The 19,613-nt window shown below is 44.3% G+C and overlaps 1 protein-coding gene across 2 annotated transcripts in view; it reads left to right on the top strand.

The window, feature by feature from the left end:
• The first annotated feature begins 5,097 nt into the window (after positions 1-5,097).
• HSPA4 (heat shock protein family A (Hsp70) member 4) overlaps positions 5,098-19,613 on the top strand; it is a 51,461-nt gene continuing 36,945 nt past the window's right edge. Inside the window, exon 1 of one of the 2 annotated variants that reach the window (XM_020806181.3) lies at positions 5,098-5,517. In XM_020806181.3, coding sequence (XP_020661840.1) covers positions 5,411-5,517 — 107 coding nt within the window. In that variant the 5' untranslated portion in view covers positions 5,098-5,410. The remainder of the gene's footprint in view (positions 5,518-19,613) is intronic. The other variant, XM_020806172.3, reaches the window with a different exon arrangement.

Genomic DNA, 19,613 nt, shown 5'->3' on the forward strand with positions numbered 1-19,613 from the left:
CAGCTAGCCAAGTTAAGGAGCCAGCTAGAAAAACACCTGTTCCAGAAGGGCCTCAGCATGTTTGTTTTTTAAGCCATTTTCTTTTGAATTAGCAGACATTTCTTGCTATATATAATGATTTTTTTCGAGCTAGGAGAGCTCCACTCTCGTGTCATGTCACAGGCAAAGACAGATTTGATAAGAATATAGCAGAGTAAAAGATACTGCCATGAAAGCATTTCTGACGTAAGCATATCGCTGCGTTCCAACCATGTACTGACAGAGGCTGTCTTTAAAATGAAAGTGAAAAGTACACAGAGTTGTGATAATTTTAGTTTCAATTGTGACCTTATTTTACCCTTTGTACTATTGACTGGCTCAAGAGCTATCTCATTCCTTGAGACTATATAACTGGATGAAAATATACAAATTTCAGTTGTGTACGCTGATTAATTAACAGTACTTTTCTGTTATCTCTTCCTATATCTCTAACCAACACATCAACTTTATAAAGGAGGGTTGTATACCTATGGAAAGGTAACGGGGAAGGGGTCTCTTATAGGCTGAAAGGGTCCTAGGCCTCTAAATCTTAATCTGTTGGTATATATTTTTTTAAAAATGAAGTAATGTCTGAAATGGATTGTATCCACAAATGGAAATGAATTGATCAGTCCTGAAGGTGCCTTAATTTTCTTTTACTTTCTTTTAAATCAAAATGTCAATTCAAATTCATATAAACACACATTGAAATAAATCTCTTAAAAGGTGCCATGTACTTTTGTTTTCTGTTAATCATATTGATACAGTGACCTGTTTGTAAATTAGCAAAATTCAGGAACACCCATTCCCAACTTAGACCTATCTAAAAGCATTGTTGAGATGTTCAAGAAAACTGTGGAGAGATCCAGGAAACCTGAGTTTGTCACTCACACATCGCTTCTGACAGAGGTTATCCTACAGAACTCACAGCTGGGGTTTTAATAAAATATCTTCTGCATGTGAAATTTGTATCATTCCATCTGCCTCTGACGGTGGACATTTTCTTGGTCCTGGTGATTTCCTTTGAAATATCTATACCTAAAAGTCTGGCCCTGCTGAGATAGTAAACAGCTGTAGTGCAGCACGTGTGCATGCTGCCTTTTATTGTGTAAATGGCATTTAGAGAGTTTGGTTGAAAAATAGTATACAGTATAAATATTATAAATACAATGTATTGATTTTTATAAAGGCTTCATTTGAGAGCCTTCTTAATTAACCCATAGGATAAAAATGATAACCACTAAGAGGAAAATGGATTATGAGGACTTTGTAGTGAGGAAAAGCAATATACTGTATACACCAGGATGTATTATCTTCCTAGGATTGAGTCTAGCAACATTTATTGAACACTTCACTGTGGAATGAGTTTACAGTACTCATATAAGTGAACCCTGATGTCACATAAGTGAAAAACCAACCAACCAAACCATCACTGAACACAATACGAATTGCTGCTCAACTCTTGTAAACACAAGGCAAATAAATTCAAATGTATCAATTCCTTTCTTGTCCGTTTTCTTTTCTGTCCAGCTTTCATACTTGTACACAGTTGAGAAAAAAAGAGTGTGGATGGTCTTGTCCTTGGTCTTAAGTAAATGATATTTTATACATAGTTCCTTCATTGCTGCCCTTCTGAGTCTCAGTCTTCTGATTTCTTTGCTGCAGTCTCTATTTGGATTGATGATTGAACCAAGGTATACAAAATCTTTCACTATTAAAATTTCTTCATTGTCTACATTAAAGAGGTATAGTTCTTCTGTAGTAATGATCTTTGACTTCTTAATGTTCCACTGCAGTCCTACTTTGCCATTTTCTTCTTTCACTTTCATCAGAAGTTGTTTTAAGTCATTGCTGCTTTCTGCCAGTAAAATAGTATCAATTGCATATTTTAAATTACTGATGCCTTTTCCACCAATTTTCACTCCTCTTCCATCTAAATCTAGTCTGGCTTTTTGTATGATATACAGTATTTTTCACACAGATTGAACAGATAAGGGGATAAAATGCACCCTTCTCTGACAACTTTGCCTACTGGAAATCAGGACAGAATAGGAAGAGACAGTGTTACAGTGGTGCCTTGCTTAACGAGTGCACCATATAACGACGAAATTGCATAGCGATCCGTTTTTTGGGATCGCTAATGCGATCGCTTACCGATGGCCCCAATGGGCGAAAATCGCATTGCAAAGACCGGTAAGCGTTTCGCTTACCGATCTTCGCATTGCGACGCCCGACAATCAGCTGTTTGGCGGTTCTAAAATGGCCGCCGCACGACCCAAAATGGCCACCGCAACCATTTTCGCGCCCTGCCCTTGCTTACCGAGGGCGCGAAAATGGCGTCGCAATGAGGAAACATTGCATAACGGTGAGTAAAGAAGCCATTGGAACGCATTAAACTAAGTTTAATGCGTTCCAATGGCTTTTTCCATCCCGTTTAGCGATGTTTCGTCATAGCGAAGGTTAATCCGGAACGGATTAACCTCGCTATGCGGGGCACCACTGTACTTCCAAGAGGCAAGGGTGTCAGAACAGTAGCTTCTTGTCTACAATACAGGTTCCACATCAGGACAATCGAGTGCTGAAGCACACCCATTTCTTTCAGAACAACCCATAGTTTCTCATGATCCACACAAAGGCTTTGCTGTCGTCTGTAAGGCATAGACTGATCTTCTTCTGGAATTTTTGGTTCTCCCCAGTAGCCCGCAGATGTTTCCAATATGATCTCAAGTGCCTCTTTGTTTCTGGAATCCAGCTTGAATGTCAGGCATTAGTCACTCCATATAAGGTAAAAAAGCCTCTGTTGAAACACCTTGATCATCACTTTGCATGGGAAACTAGAGCAAAATTAGAGTTATTCCACTCCTTGGCATCTCCTTTCTTAGTAACTGGAAAGTATATTGAACGTTTCCAGTCTGTGGGACATTATTGTTTTCTGTATTTATCTGCATATTCCTGTTAGGATTTCAACAGATTCAGTTTCTGTGGCTTGAAATAGTTGTATCAGTATCCCAGCTATTCCCAGTGATTTATTTCTTCCCAGTGCTTCCAGAGCAACTTTCACTTCACTTTCTAGAACTGCAGGTTCTTCATCACAGGGTTCCACTTCAAAGGTGTCTGTCATCTTTTTATCTCTTCTGTATAGGTCTTCAGTACACTATATACACATTCTCTTTATTTTATTCTGGTCAACTAGGGTATTTGGCACTAAAATTCTTTTAGCGTTCTTTTCCAGCTTTACTCTAATGTTGGATATTAACAATTAATTGTCAGTACCACAATCTACTCCTGATTTTCTTTTGGCATGGAGAATACAGCTTCTCCATCTTCTGCTTCCAATTACATAGTTTGATTTTTCTATTAACTATCTGGTGATGTCCAAGTATACAACTGACTGTTCAGTTACTTGAAGCATGTATTTTCAATGGTTGCATTGATAGGTTTCCCATGGAATTTGATCACTATTATTCAATCAGATCTTGCATCATAGTCTCTAATTGCCTGTGCTACATCTTGCCTCAGTATTAGAGCCACTCAGTTTCTTCTGAGTTTGCCATTTCCAGAGGAGAAAACTTACTAGTTGTCTCATTGAAAATATCCCATTCCTGTCCAATTTTGTTCGCTGGCACCAAACAATGCAATGCTTATACATACAATTTCTTGCTTTATTGCTTCCCTGATTCATACTTCTCATGTTCTATGTTCCAATTGTATGTGTGGTGCAGAAATGAATGTTCCTTTCACTTCTGTGCACATCAGTCACTAGATGTCCTTATAGCTTTAATCCAGTTGTGGGATTACCAACGTAGCCATTCATACTTGTCCTTTGCTCTTCCCCAGTAGTTTATTTATTTAGTACACTGCCCATTTGGCCAAGGGCCACTCTAGGTGGTTCACACCAGAATATAACAATAGACAACAATTTTAATAAAACCTTAAATTATATCAACATACATTTCAAAATACAGTAACATAAAAAAACAACCTGTACTAGACATTCTAACTTAAATACAGTACAGTAACTGGGCGCTTTCCAACCTGAGAGTCTCTTCTTCCCACACTCTCTCATTTTATTTTGGACTATGTCATCATAGCAGTATTATGGTATGGAAAGTTCAGTAGTGGTTTACCATTGCCACCTTCTATACAATATTAACAAAAGTTAGAGTGTTAGGCCATTGCCTCCACTGCCAGTGTCACTTTCAGCTACCATTGCTGCCTCTATCGCTGCTGGAGCTTTCTATCCATTCGTTGCTGCTGGTGTGGCCATTACTCCTGACCAGGGTGGAGGCATCTTCGTCTGGGGCTGAGCTGAGGCCATTCTGCCTTAGGTGACCTTTGTAGGAGCCCAGGTCTCACCTCCTGACAACATTGCTCTCAGCTTTACTGACACACTCAAACCCCTTCACCATGTGAAGTACAGTAATGGTCCCAAATTGCCCATTTACGATGTTACATACAGTATTTGAATCACCACAGGACTAGTTTACAACACTGTGTGCTGCTCCTGAGATAATGTTATCTCTCCCAGCTACTCCGATGGCAACGTTTCTATCGATATGTATAAGTAGGCCATTAGAGCTGTCGTGGAGGGCGGGTAGAATGGAGGGCTAGTATCAGGACTACAGAGAAGGCTCGGCAGGCGATGAGATCGAAGGGAATAGGCCGACTTGGCTGAAGAGAGATGGAAAGGGAGGGAGAGCGCTGCATTGGAACAAGAGACCGGCCAACCCCATCGATCACCGCAGTACACCCTAAAGGAGAGCGAACGGCCCGAGCATGCGCACATGCAGGAAAGCCTCTCCGGAAATCCCTGCCCCTTGACTTAAATTAACCTCCTCGCCTCCACCCATCGCTTTCCTCGACACATTCTGCGGGAGGCGGAGCTACCGAGGTTGCACTGTGGGTGCCTGTACTGTAGATGTTGTGAGAGAACGTGCGCCTTTCCGTCCGCCTGCCCTAGGAGTCTCGCGAGAGAATTTAGAGCCTCCTCTCCCCTCCTTCCCACCCGTTTTCCTCTTGACGGGACGGGATCTTTCGAGATCTCCCTTTTCTCCTCCGCTGCCTCTTCACCCCCTCCCTCCCTTCCTCCTCCTCCTCCTCCTCCCCCCCCGCACGCACGAGGAGGCAACGGGAGTCGCGCGCGCCGCTGCCCATTTAAACAGGCGGAGCGGCCGCTCTCAGCGGAGGTAGAGGCGGTGACGGAGCGCAGCCTCTTCCCCTCGTCGCTTTTGCCGTCTTTTCTTCTCGCCTTCTCTTGCCCGGCGGCCGGCCTTGGGCGAGCTCCGTTCCCCTCCCTCATTCCCTCCCCCGCTCTTTCCCGTGGGCCCCTCCGGCCGCCTCGTCTCGTCTCCGTTCGGCCCAACTTCGGCTCCTCGTTCGCTTCAGAGGCAGCATGTCGGTCGTGGGAATCGACCTGGGCTTCCAGAGCTGCTATGTGGCCGTGGCCCGAGGAGGGGGCATCGAGACGGTCGCCAACGAGTATAGCGACCGCTGCACCCCGTGAGTAGCTGCAGGGTTGGGGCGGAGGATTTGGAGCCGAAAGGGAGGCGAGAGGGGGCATCGCGCCCTGGGAACAATGGGGGGGGCGCGGAGGGGGGGGAAGAGAGATTGAGAGAGAGAGGCGCTCCTTAACGGCCTTGCCTCGTCATGTGGGGGTCATCCCAAGCAAAGTAGGCGGGACGCCGAGGGAGAAGGTCGCTACCGCTTCCCCTTTGGCCATCATTGAATGGGTGGGAGTCTCCGCACAGGCGAGCCGCGCCTTGGGTGGTGGGAAAAGGTGCCGCCCGCAGGGTCCGGTCAACTAGCCGTACGGGCCACTGCGCCAAAAAGGCGGAGGGAGTGCCCTTCTCTCCTCCCTCCCCCCCTCGCAGCCCCGCACCCCCCCCCGTGCGCACCTTGGCGAAAGAAGGGGGAGGGTTCCGCCCTGTCCCCTGAGAACCGCAGGCCCCGTTTGGAAACCCGTCAGTCACGCGGGGGGGGGGGGGAAGCAGGACCATGAAGCTTCTGGTGCTCTGCAGGCCTAGAACTGTAAGATACATCCCGGGTTAGGAAGAGCCTTCTGGAAGGTCTGGATTTAATAAAGTGACACTTCAGAGGCATTCGTTATTTGCAAAAAAAAAATCCCAAAGGGAGGACTCCCTTCATCTATTGCACCGCAAGCAGTCAAAAGTACAAAGGCTAAATCTGTTTGGGAGTCCCAGCTAGAGTACACCCATTGAATGGCTGGAAGTTAAGTCAACCCTTATATAAGTCCTACTGATTTAATGAATTTAACTGGGAGTACTGTAATATTTGGACTTGGCTCCACCCCCACAGAATGTTATCATGACGTAACTTTTTCTAGACACGATCAGCTTCGCTTGATACACAAAGTCTTGTAGCAACCTAGTAAGTATGTGGGTGAATGTTGATGGGTTGGGGATTATAAAAAGTGAGATAAGAGGGAGATGAAGTGCAAAACTACACACACAACACTGCTGTATGATGACAAAATCAATTGCATTGCTGTGGTGATTAATTTGTGCTGTCGGGTGAACATTATTCATTTTTGATCCATTGAATGTAAAGTTGATTTTTTGCTGTATTCAGTGACATTGCTGTATTTAGTGACATTTTGCTGTATTCAGTGACATTGCAATCTGTCTTTGAAGCTCCTTTGTGCTACAATGCTTACATAAAGATCATTTACAAAATGTTCCAGGAGATTGCAGTTTTCCTCCAAATGGTTTTTGAATATGCAGCTTTGCATGTCAGATTTGTTTCTATTTATTCTTTTCCATTTCTCCTGTGTCGAAGGTGTTGGTGTGAAATAATAGCAGATATTGCACTGCATTAAAAACAGATTTATGAACCTCTGGTGCTGTTGATGAGACTTTCTAAGGTCCTACAATAATTTTGCCAAATTAGTGGTAGGGACAGTATTGGTAGCAGAATCTTCCACAGTATCAGGTTTCTGTGTCTTGTATTGTGAACTAGGTTGCTGCTGCTTATTTCAACTTTTTTAAGATGGTCAGCTATTTGTAAACGAGTATAAGTGTGTTGTCTAAGACCAATGAGAGTGAAGCATCACTGTTTATGTCAGGGGTTTCCAAATGTGGGTCCCTGGTCAACTCCCAGAAATCCTGGTCAGCACAGATAGTTGTGAAGGCTTCTTGGCGTTTGAGTCCAAGAACATCTACCAGCTAGGAACCACTGGTAGGTGGATTGTAGATGGTAATGAGTGCTATAGATGGTATTTTCTAGTGGTATTTTATATTTTTTTTCCTTTGGAAATATTCTAGACCAGGGGTCTCCAAACTTTTCAGTGCTAGGGCCACATCATATATTTTACATATTTTTGAGGGTGGAAGGAGGAAGGGGGACCCAAGTGATTCCCCACTCCTGCTGTGTTTGCAAAGGTGGGGGATTTCTGGGTCCCCCTTCCCTCCTCTACCTATACCTGGGCTGGATAAAAAGGCAAGGCAGACCAGATGTGGCCCATGGGCTGTAGTTTGGAGCCCCCTAGACTGATTGTATTGCTTTGTTGAGTAAAGGGTGAATAGTAAGCTGCCAGATGTGGGGACTATACTAAACTATTTAGAATGGTGAGGGCAAAAGAATATTGTAAAGATCTCCTAAAGGATTTCTTCAGATTGAATGAATAAGTAATAAAATACAAATGAGACTCAGTGTAAAGTACCTGAAAAGTGAGGTATGTTAGGGTAGATCTTCCCAGCTTCACAGCAACACTGGTGAGCTCTTAGCTGGCAAGAGCTAGCCAAGAAAGGCACCTTAGGTTTGTGACAGAAGGTAGCTCAAAGAATTACAATTCATTGTGGAGCTGCTGTAAGAAAAAAAAGACAACTTCTATTTTGGATTGAATTAAAAAATATGTATAATCGATGGCAGGTGTCAAGAAATGACAAGGTTTGAGGAGTTAGTAATTCAGAGAGAGAAAGGAAGGAATAAACCAATGAAAGAGATGGTTACTAGGATTTATAAGATGTTGATTGAAGCAGAAAGGTACTAAGAATTTTTAAAAGTAATATGGGAAATGGATATGTATGTATGTATGTATGTATGTATGTATGTATGTATTTATTTATTTATTTATTTATTTATTTATTTATTTATTTATTTATTTATTAGATTTCTACCCCGTCCATCTAGACCGAAGGTCTACTCTGGGCAGCATTACAAATTTAAAAACAATTCAACCAATAAACATGCCCTATAAATCCAAGATGGTAAGATGTGAATGTAAGATACAGCAGGAGGGAAGGCTAAGGAAATAAGTACTGACATATGGAATAGTATATGGAAAAAGAGAATTTAAAGAACCATGTCACATGATAAAATAAGATGTTTTTAAAATGATTTGGAGGTGGTATTTGACACCTGTGAAACTAATTAACATTGACTGTAGATATTCTAAAACTTATTGGAGGTATGGTCAAGATGTAGGTACTTATTTCCATATGTGGCGGGAATATGATATTCTATTGACATTTTGGAAGTTAGTATTTAAAATCATAAAAACAGTAATAGAATTTTCTCCAAAGAGTGCATTATTGTTCGCATTTGAAGAAGGACAGTATGAGTGGACAAAAGAAGAGTTAATAACAAATATGATAATGTCAGCTAGATTAGCAATTCCAGAAAACTGAAGTATAGGTGTAAAATAATTGAATGGTATAATGACATTTGGGAAATAGCTGTTAATGATAAATTGACATAGCATATAAAATATAGTAAGGGATTGATAAAAGAAAATAAGCTTGTTGAAATTTGGCAACACTTCCAGAATTTTGTTCTCTCTCTCTCTCTGCAAAGATAATAAAAATATTTAAAACAGGAAAAAAACCCTTAATCTACATGAAGAGTTTGAGTCAAAAGTATGTAAAATATTTTGGCATGTAGTAATACAACAGATAGTATCATACTGCTATTATAACTCCTTGGTGCAACATCATCTTTGCTTCTGATTACAGCACCTAAAAATGCTATCATGGAGCTGGAAAGTGCGGAAATGGGGACTGGAACAACAGGAAAGGCTACAACATTTGAGATGGTTTGGATTAGAAAATAATGTACAAAGTTTTTCATAGTGTGGAGGAAGCAGGTCAGGAAAAGTCTTTCTCACACGCTTGTGGTACTGGAACCAGTAGTCATCCATTGAAGCTGAAAGGCAAGAGGTTCAGACAAGGAAAAGGAAGCATTTCTTCAGAAGGGAGTAGTTACACTGTGGAATTTATTGCCATAAGATGGAGTGATGGCTGCCAACTAGAATGGATGGATAAATTGACTGGATAAATTCATTAGACGTCAGCACCATCAATTACTACTAAGTATACAGTAATGGCTATATTTTGCCTCCAGTATTAGGCAGTATGCTTCTATGTATCAGTTGCCTGGGAAGTACAATTCCCAAGGCAGAGGGTATAATTACACTTGTATTCTGCTGGCAGACTTCCCAGTAGCCACTGTATGAAGGCAACTGGACGAGATGGGTGTTTTGTCTGATCTAACATAACATATTACTATTGTAGTTGTTTCGTTGTAAGCTTTTGGGAAGTTATTGTTAATAATCATTGTAAGTCTAGTCACTGGCCACAGTGAAACATGTCTTAGTTATATCCTGGCTGAATTACTGTAATGTGTTCTGTGTGGGGCTGTCCATGGAAAGTGCTTGGAAATATTTGCGGGTCCAAAATACTGCAGCCAGATTGTTTACTGGGACTTGTTACAGCAGCTCCACTCATTGCCAGTCTGCTTCTGGGCACAATTCAAAGTACTGATTTTAACATATAAAGTTTTAAATAGCTTGGGTTCAAGCCATCTCACAAACTGTATCTTAAAGAGCCTGTGCAGGTGTTGAGATAATCAGAGGAGGCTTTTCTCTCATTTCCACCACCTGCACAGGTGTACTTCGTGGAGACACAGGAGAGGGCCTTGTCCCATCTCTCAGAATGTCGAATTCCCTCTCACAGGAGGCCAGCCTGGCCCCATCTTTGCTGTTGTTCCACAAGTAGGCTAAGACCTTTCTCTACCTGTTGGAAATGGTGGAGAGCAGGGATTAAAGCATATTTTATTTATAGTAGCCCCTCCTATGTCCTTGGGATCAGTATCCACTGATTCACTTAGCTTCCTCAAAAAACTAAACACTCTGTGAGAGGCATGATGAGAGCATAGAAGCTCTCATTGGCGTGCCATCCATCAGTAGAGTATCCCAAGAGGTACAAACCACTCCTCCGCCGACCCCTCGAGAAAGCGTGCACTGGGGAATAGATACCTGGGACTTGGAAGAGAACTTACAGGGTTTAACCGTGACCACACAGACAGAAGGGGATTTGGCGGGAAAGAAGGAAAGAGGGAGGTCCGTAATAGAGGTGGGAATGGGAGATATAGAAAGGGAGAGTGTATACCAGGAGGTTGGGAACTGATCTGGGTGGAAGATCCCTGGACAGGGAAATGGGAGAAGATAAAGGTACTCCGGGAAGAAGCAGATTACTGGCGTAGGAGGGGACTACCCCAGAGACCCTCTTACTGGAGAGAGTCAGAGGCACGGGAGTGGAGAAGGAGGTTGAAGGAGGAAAGAGAGGTTGTGGTGATAAAAGCGGAGGACTGGCGGTAATGGCGAGCGGAGGAAGCACGGAGGATGATGTACTTTCAGGACCGTGGGGTCCTTCCGAACGAGAGGGGGAGTGGCTTTGGAGAGAGCAGAGAGACAAGGAGACCCTACCGCTACAGTGGTGCCTCGCTTAGCAATCGCTCTGTTTAGCGACGAAATCGCTTAGCGACACATTTTTTGCAATCACAAAAGCAGTCGCTTTGCAATGTTCCCTATGGGGTATTTTTGCTTTGCGATGATCGGTTCCCTGCGATCATCGCAAGGCAACCCTTTTTGCACAGCTGATTGGTGGTTTCAAAATGGCCACCGGGGAAAAAAACATGGCCGCCCGCTGTTTTCTGGGACAGATTCCTCGCTTTAGAGGCAGCGAAAATGACGGCGCTATGGAGGATCTTCGCTGAACTGTGAGTTTTAAGCCTATAGGAATGAATTAATCGTGTTTTAATGCGTTTCTATGGGCTTTTTATTTTCGCATTACGATGTTTTCGTTTAGCAGCGTTTTTTGCGGAATGAATTAATGTCGCAGTGCGAGGCACCACTATATTAGGAGATGAGGGAGAAGAACCTAAGAACCCAAGTTATGACCCCTTCCTACCTGGGCCATGGGACACTAAATTGTTGAACCTGTTTGAACAAAAAACCTGGTTGCCCTTGCGGGGCCTGTTGGCGCCACAAGAGAAGTTGGAAGAAGAACCCTTAACAGATACATTTCAGTTAAATAATTCAATAAACCCGAGTTTGGATTTTGTTATAAAACGACTCCTATTTTATTCGGTAAAGAGGCTGAGGCTAGTTTCGAACATTCACACACTCCCCTACATACATATTGATACATATTTTCAGGGTGTTTTTACCAGTACTAGCCACCAAAGAGAGGCAGAGGCTCCATAATATATAGTATTTGCTATTTCTCAGTTTTTCAGCATCCATGAGGGGCTTGGAACCAATCCCCCTCAGATACCGCATTCCTGCTGTATTGATTGTATTTTTATACCACCCCATAGTGAGCAAGTACTCTATGTGAACAGCCAAGGTATTAAATTACAGTGAGTATATTTAAAAAAACAGTCATTAAACATATTATTTATTTGTTTATTTTATTTATTCAATTTATATACCACCTATCTAGCCAAAGTCCACTCTAGATGGTGTGTATGTAGATACAGTGGTGTGCCTCGTATAACGAGCGCCCCATTTAACGAAGAATCCACATAGCGATGCGGATTTTGCGATTGCAGAAGCGATCGCATTGTGATTTTTCCCCATAGGCCCCATTTCCTCCCAGCTGACCGGCGGGCGCTTCCAAGCGACTGCGGTGGAGGCTTCCCCGGAGGTCACTCTGAAGCCTGCGCCGCCCAGCTGGGGGGAGAAGGTTCGGAGCGCCTGCGGTGGATGCTTCCCCAGAGGTCGCTCTGAAGCCTGCACCACCCAGCTGGGCAGCGCTGGCTTCAGAGCAACCTCCGGGGAAACCTCCACCGTGGTTCCAGTGCTGCCCAGCTGGGGGGGAGAAGGTTCGGAGCACCCGCGGTGGACGCTTCCCGGAGGTCGCTCTGAAGCTGGCTTTGGAGCGACCTCCGGGGAGGCCTCCACCGCGGTCCCAGCGCCACCCAGCAGGGGGAGAAGGTTCGGAGTGCCCGCAGTGGACGCTTCCCAGAGGTTGCTCCGAAGCCTGCGCCACCCAGCTAGGGGAAAATGGCCGCCCGCAGTGTTTTTGCGCCTCGCTTACCAAGGCGGCGAAAATGGCAGCTGGATGGGGGATTCTTCGCTTACGAGTGAGTTTTTCCCCAATAGGAACGCATTAAACTGAGTTTAATGCGTTCCTATGGGTTTCCCCCCGCATAGCGAAGAATCCGGATAGCGACGTTAATCCTGGAACGGATTAACGTCGCTATGTGGGGCACCACTGCAGATAGGTAGATAGATGGATAGATAGTATATTAATAATGAACAATAGACAAACATAGTACAGTGGTGCCTCGCTTAACGAGTGCACCGTATAGCGATGTTTCCGTATAGCGATCCCTTTTTCGGGATCGCTATACGGAAACATACCCGATCTTCACAATGGGGAAAACCCGCATTGCGAAGATCGGGTATTGCGGCGGCCATTTTGGAGCCGCCGAACAGCTGATCGGCGGTTCCAAAATGGCCACCGGAAGCCCGGAAATGGCTGCCGGCAGCCGTTTTCGCGCCCTGCCCTCGCTTAGCGAAGGCGCGAAAATGGCTGCCAGCACCTGGAATCCTCGCTGAACGGGTAAGTAACGAAGGTATTGGAACGCATTAAACGAAGTTTAATGCGTTCCAATACCTTTCCCCTACCCGTTTAGCGATGATTCCGTATAGTGAGGGTTAATCCGGAACGGATTAACCTCGCTATACGGGGCACCACTGTAATAGAAATACAAATGACATAATATCTTCTGTATTCACGCAGGCTTTCATAGCCGGGATCTAATGGTTGTTGTGGGTTTTTCAGGCTCTTTGGCTGTGTTCTGAAGGTTGTTCTTCCTAACATTTTGCCAGTCTCTGTGGCCGGCATCTTCAGAGGACAGAAGTGCCACTCCACTCCTTTGAAGATGCCAGCCACAGAGACTGGCAAAACGTTAGGAAGAACAACCTTCAGAACATGTCCAAAGAGCCCGAAAAATCCACAACAACCATAATATTTTCTGCTAAATGAAAATAGTAAAGTTAAAATTAAAACCCTAATAGAAGATCCCAGCTACTTAGCTAGAATAAAATGGCTAATGTTGTGGCAAGAGCTCACAGGCTTTCAAATTTGTTGTTGTTGCTTAGTCATTAAGTCATGTCTGACTCTTCATGACCCCATGGACCAGAGCACGGCAGGCCCTCCTGTCTTCCACTGCCTCCTGGAGTTGGGTCAAATTCATGTTGGTAGCTTCGGTGACATTGTCCAACCATCTTGTTGTCCCCTTCTCCTCTTGCCTTCACACTTTCCTAACATCAGGGTCTTTTTTCAGGGAGTCTTCTCTTCTCATGAAGACTCCCTGGAAGTCTTTTATTGTCTTGCTTTCAAATGCAAGACCATAAAAAACTGTCCTAAAAATTCAGTTTTTAACGGTTCAGTTTTGGCTTGTTGAGAATGAGTTCATGTGCTGGTATATGCAGGCAAAGACTAAAAATGTCAAATACCTTAGGCCTACTGTGTTCTTGCTTCAAGTGAAAGTGATTGGCAGGGGTGCACTAGCATATCAGTAAGATGTGCACGAATGGAGTTGTACCGAAAACGTTTGTAGTAGTTCAGTGAATTAATTCATTCAGTGTACTCAGGAGTATGGAAACTTGTATTTAGGTATGATTGGGTTCAGGTTTCCTGGCCATAGGTCTCTCTCACACTCCTCTCCCTATACTGACTGGGGGGTGAACAAAGGCTTCAAGCTTGCCACAACATGGATAGTGGGCCCAGCTCCCCTTAGCCTTGCTCTCCCTCTTTCTCTTACATCTTTCCATTTCTACATGTCTGTGCTGACTGTTGATTTGAAAGACCAAATTGTCATTTGATTAATAAAATACAGTGGTGCCTCGTTTAACGAGTGCACCGTATAGCAATGAATTCGCATAGCGAATATAGCAATGAATTCGCATAGCGATCCGTTTTTTGGGATCGCTAATGCGAAGGCATACCGACGATCGCAATGGGCAAAACTCGCACTGCGAAGATCGGTAAGCGTTTCGCTTACCGATCTTCGCATTGTGACGTCGGGAGATCAGCTGTTCGGCGGTTCCAAAATGGCCGCCGGATGACCCAAAATGGCTGCGCGCAGCATTTTTGCGCCCTGCCATCGCTTACAGAGGGCGCGAAAATGGCTGCTGCTATGGAGGAACATCGCTGAACGGTGAGTTTTGTGCCCATTTGGAACACATTAAACATTAGGTTTCCCCGTTCCGTTTAGCGATGTTTCCCCATAGCGAAGGTTAATCCGGAACGGATTAACCTCGCTATGCGGGGCACCACTGTAGTAATTTGATAAATAGTCGCTGATCGCTGATGGCAAAAGGTTAGGATGATGTCTACAATAGTAGGCACTAGGGCACTTACTGAGGTTTGGCCAATCGGGCCCACAAGTGTTGCATGAATGGCCAGCATTTCATACCCCACTTCCTCTCATGGGCCCCCACTCAGAGGAAGAGGGGTGGCACAGAATCCAGGGTACCCATGCAACACCTGTGGGCCTGATTGGCCAAACTGTTCTGAACTCTGGTCCCCATATCTAATAAGCAGCATTTATATCTGTCAGATGTAGTTTTGAATAAATGTTTTGAAAAAATGTTTGAGTTCAGTACATGTTCGAGTACAATAACAAATGTTCAGTGTAATATTCTTGAAGGGACTGAAGTAGCATAGATCCTGCTACAGTAAAACACTGAAATAGTTATGATTAGATTAGATTAAATGTTTGTAACTTTGAAAAACTAGTCAATTGTAGAGCACTCTGAAGATTTGAGGTTCAGCCCTCCCCTTTTGTCAAAATAAACAGGAGTCTTTTTTGAATCAAAATCTAAACTGTTGTTTATTTCTTTAGACAAGGGTAAAACTTTTTAATGTGAATCTTGTTGTAACTTCTCTTGCGTAGCCAACAGGGAGTCAAACGGATTCAATGATTTAATGTCCCAAGGTCCCACCATGCAGGGGTCATGGTCTGGCATACAGTGGGGTCTTGACTTGAGAACTTAATCTGTATTGGAAGGCGGTTCTCAAGTCAAAAAGTTCTCAGGTCAAATCTGCATTTCCCATAGGAATGCATTGAAAACCATTTAATCCGTATCTGCTCTTTTCGTCCATAGAAACTAATGGGAAGCTGCTATTTCGCCTTCTGCCACTAGAGGGGGATATTTTTTCTTTTTTCCTTTTAACCTAAGATGACTTAGCTTTTAAAAAAAGGAAAAAAAGAGTTCGTAACTCGAATCTAAGTTCGTAAGTTGAGTCCATATATTCCTATGAGAGCGGTTCGTAAGTCGAAACGTTCGTATGTCGAGCCGTTCGTAAGTCGAGACCCCACTGTATCTGCTTCAACTCCTTCTTCTCTCAATAGCGGTGAGGTCTCGTCATCCTCTTGCCCGTAAGCTGTCCCCACGGTCCTGGAGGTACATCATCCTCCACGCCTCCTCGGCTCACCATGCTCGATGTTCCTCCGCTTCTCGAGCCACAGCCTCCTTCTCCTCCCTCAACCTTCTCCTCCACTCTCTTGCCTCGGACTCACCCCAATAAGATGGGCGCTGAGGGAGTCCTTTTCCCGCCTCTGCGAAAGACCACCCCTTTTCTTCCCTTCCTGCCAACTCCCCCTCAGTTTGTGTAGCTTTTGTCAGACCCCGCAGGCTTATTTCCAGCTCCCGGGTATCTGTCTCCTGATGCACTTTCCTGGGAGGTGTTGGCGATGGAGTGGTCTGTGCCTCTCTGGAGGTCTTACCTGGGGACGGCACTCTGATGAGAGCTTCTATACTCTCATCCCATTTATCACATACTCATGTTAACATTTTAGGATTGTGTTCTGTGTGTAAAAGCTGAGGCTGAAATCTGAAAGTATAATTCATTTTGTGAGACACACTGTTTTGCATGGCAAGTCCTTATAACTTAGATGGACTTGTTAGTGATGAAAAAGAACACATTTCTCTTCAGCTCTTGGAAGCAACACTCAAACAGAGATCTGCTCAGAATGCTCTTGCCAATGGAAAGGAAGAAGCAATTGTTGGATCATTCTTCCTTCTGCAGCCCTCAACACTACCTCCCATACTGTTTAGAAAATCAACCCTTTGGCGCAGCTTCTTGATGTGCATGGCAGATTGCAAATGAAGAGAAAATTGATAAAGATTGTGTCCTGCTGGTAAAAGAAGACATTTGGTCTTTGAAAGGCTTATGCTAGTTGCAGTCTGTAGACCTTATAGTGCTGAGACTTTGTATCCTTCCCTTCAGTGACAATTGAGATTATTTCACATGAGAAACTGTGGGCTTTTTTTCTCCTCGCAATCCAAATGTATATTAGGAGTATTTGACTTTATTTGTTAAATACTCCCTCGCCTCAACATGTGTCATTTAGTTTGAAGATGTATTTGATGATGGGCAGGAAGATTCTTGACTTTTAAGTAGTCAGTATATTGTAAGACCTCCATACAGAGCACGTTACCATAGTCTCTCGAGACTGAAGGATGCCTACTACTATATTGTAAAACATTAGTAGACTGATAACATGATATTCTTGTTAGGCTGGTAAAATCTGGGTGAACAGTGATACAATTAGGTGGATTTGTGACTAATTGATGAATCATATTGACATAGTGCTTACAAATAGTTCATCATCTTAGAGAAAAATGACAAGAGGGTGTTGCAAGACTAGGCCTGTTGTAGTTCATTGTTTTGTAAAATAGCTTGCATAAAGGAGAAGAACGGGTATCAATGTTCCCTCTGATTTTCCACTAGCACTGGGTGGGGGCCTGCCCTGCCTTGTGTTTCCCGGTTCCGGCCACGACCAGAAGCAAATGAGCAGCAACATTGGCTCAGCTGCAATGCACTGATGCAGCGCTGCATAGCTGCGTGGTTGCACAGCTGAGAGGGACCATTAAAGAGTACTCATCTGATTTTCAGAGACACTTGAAGATGCAGACAAACTACAGAAACAAGATTCAAGGTGACAGATTGGCAAACTGGACCAAAACAAATAAAAATGAATTTTAACAAGGATAAATGCAGAGTCTTGAATTCTAGACAGATACACAAATATAGAATGAGTGACATCTCAGTTTCTATTGTTCCATGTGAAAAGAATCTGGCATTTTGCTGGTCTAGAACCTAATCGTGAATCAGCAGTGCAGTATAGTGGAAAATAAAACTAGTGCAATTTTAGACTATAAAAATAGAATTAAGGTGTTTAGGTAACTGAACAAATGGTGTCCCTCTGTTCTCTTCTAGTCAGACTTTAATGCAGTATCACGTACAGTTCTGGACACCACAGTTAAAGGATTATCAACAAGCTGAAATGTTTCCAGAGGGGGTTTGATAAAGATGGTGAACAACCTAGAAACTAATTCTCATGGGAAATGGTTGCATGAATTGGGTATGTTTAGCCTAGAGAAAAGGCAACAAAGACGTGACAGCTGCATTCAGATAACTGAAGGACTACATAGAAATTAGAGCAAATGAGTTTTCTCCCAAATTGAACTTGTAGGAGTAAAGCACTTATGTCCTGGCCAGGAAGATAATGGACTCCAGGGTTCTCCTCAGGGAGTACTTTAGTGGGGTGTGAAATAGCTGGCAGGCAATAGGCCTCCTCGAAGTCCACCAGGGATATATGTGGAAGACCTTGTAGATGTAGAGAATACCACCTGAAAACCCTGCCCAGGGTGATAACCCAGGTCAACAGCTGGCGAGGCAGGGAGATTCCCATTTAATTAGGCTTGTGGCAGGAATGGCTCCTTCTGAGCCTTCTGCTGTTTGTATTGCTAATAGATTATCTGTTGGTTGCAATCTGGTGATCTTAGAAGGGGAAGTCTCTTAGAGCAGGGGTCATCAACTCCCGGTCTGTGGCCTGGCGCCAGTCCATGGACTTCCTTTAAGTGGGCTGCAGACACGGATCTACGCTCACGCACGCACGCATGGGGGTGTTGTGCTTGCGAAGGGGCGTGTCATGTTTGTGTGGATGCGCACAAGCACAACATGGCCACCCGCAAGTGCGACATGCCCACCCACTCTCAAAATCTGCCTGGCTTCTACTTTCAGCCCAACCTGGAGCAGCAGCAGCAGCACCTACTTGGCGAGCGTGGGGCTTCCTCCCCACCTTGTAGGCGCTGGGTCCCACCTGCCCCTCCGAAGTGCCCACATGTCCAGAGGGGGAGCCTTCTCCCTGCCCCTCAACCTTCTCCCTCAGGGATTTGGCGCCACCAGGGGTTCTGCTTTTATGTCTCTCACCCCCCCGCCCTTTGTGGGTTACCCGAGGCTGCTGCTGCTGTCACCTCGTCCTCTCTGTGGCTGAGTTGAAGGAGGGGCCCCGCACGCAACTTGGCTGTGCGCTTCTCCTTCCTCCTGCCTGGTACTCCTCCGCTCCCTGCCCAGACATGCCGCGGAAGGGGGTGATGCCGAGAGAACAGCCTTCTCGCGCATGCTCCCTTCTCCCTGGTTTCTATTCGCAGCCTGCCGCGGAGAGCTTGTGCCCATCCATCCGTCCATCTTGACAGTCTGTCGCTCGTTCCCTCCCTCTCTTTTCTTTTCCTTTTCCTTTCCTGCTGCTGCTTGTTTGCTGCCACCACCGGGGCTGAAGAGCCACGGCCAACAAGGAACAAAAAAAGGAAAGAATCTTGGTATCTAGTAGAACAGAACAAAGCCTATTTTATATTTGTTTCTTCCATGTAGGCAGAACATAACATATTTCAAAATATATTGTCATTGTCACCCAGTAGTTGAACATATGTAGTACCAAAGACTGAAAGGGAGCTGTTCTGTTTCAGTGTGAGTAGAATTCTGTCTTCAGGCCCTGATGTAGACTAGTTACATGTAGGACCCGCCATGTACCACAAAGAGACCCGCCATGTACATCCAATACTCCACCATTCCTTTCCATTCCCCAGTATATGACTTCTGAATCACCCATCCCCTTGTACCTAACCAAATGCAGACTGAAAGAGAAAAAAAGGAAATTCAATTTTTAAGCAAGGAACAGTGGTCATCATTGACCAGATAGGCGGAGTATAAATTGAATAAACAAACAAACAAACAAACAAACATCTTACTCCAAGATGTCCAGTTGAAGAGACAGTGGTCTTCTCATCCCTTTGAGAGGCTGGATGTCATCGTGGCCATTCTGACCATGCATGCAACGATTCTAAACAATGATATTGTGTTGTATCCAGACCAATAATTCATTATTCTTCCTGCACTGCTGCTTCCATTCATTTTACCTGTATGATCAGCGGTAACAATTTGTCACAGATTCCTACAAATACCGTTTCCATCTGCAGCTCTTGGAAACTTCAGTTT

Source organism: Pogona vitticeps, chromosome 2 (assembly GCF_051106095.1).
Source record: "Pogona vitticeps strain Pit_001003342236 chromosome 2, PviZW2.1, whole genome shotgun sequence".
Lineage (NCBI taxonomy): Eukaryota > Metazoa > Chordata > Lepidosauria > Squamata > Agamidae > Pogona > Pogona vitticeps.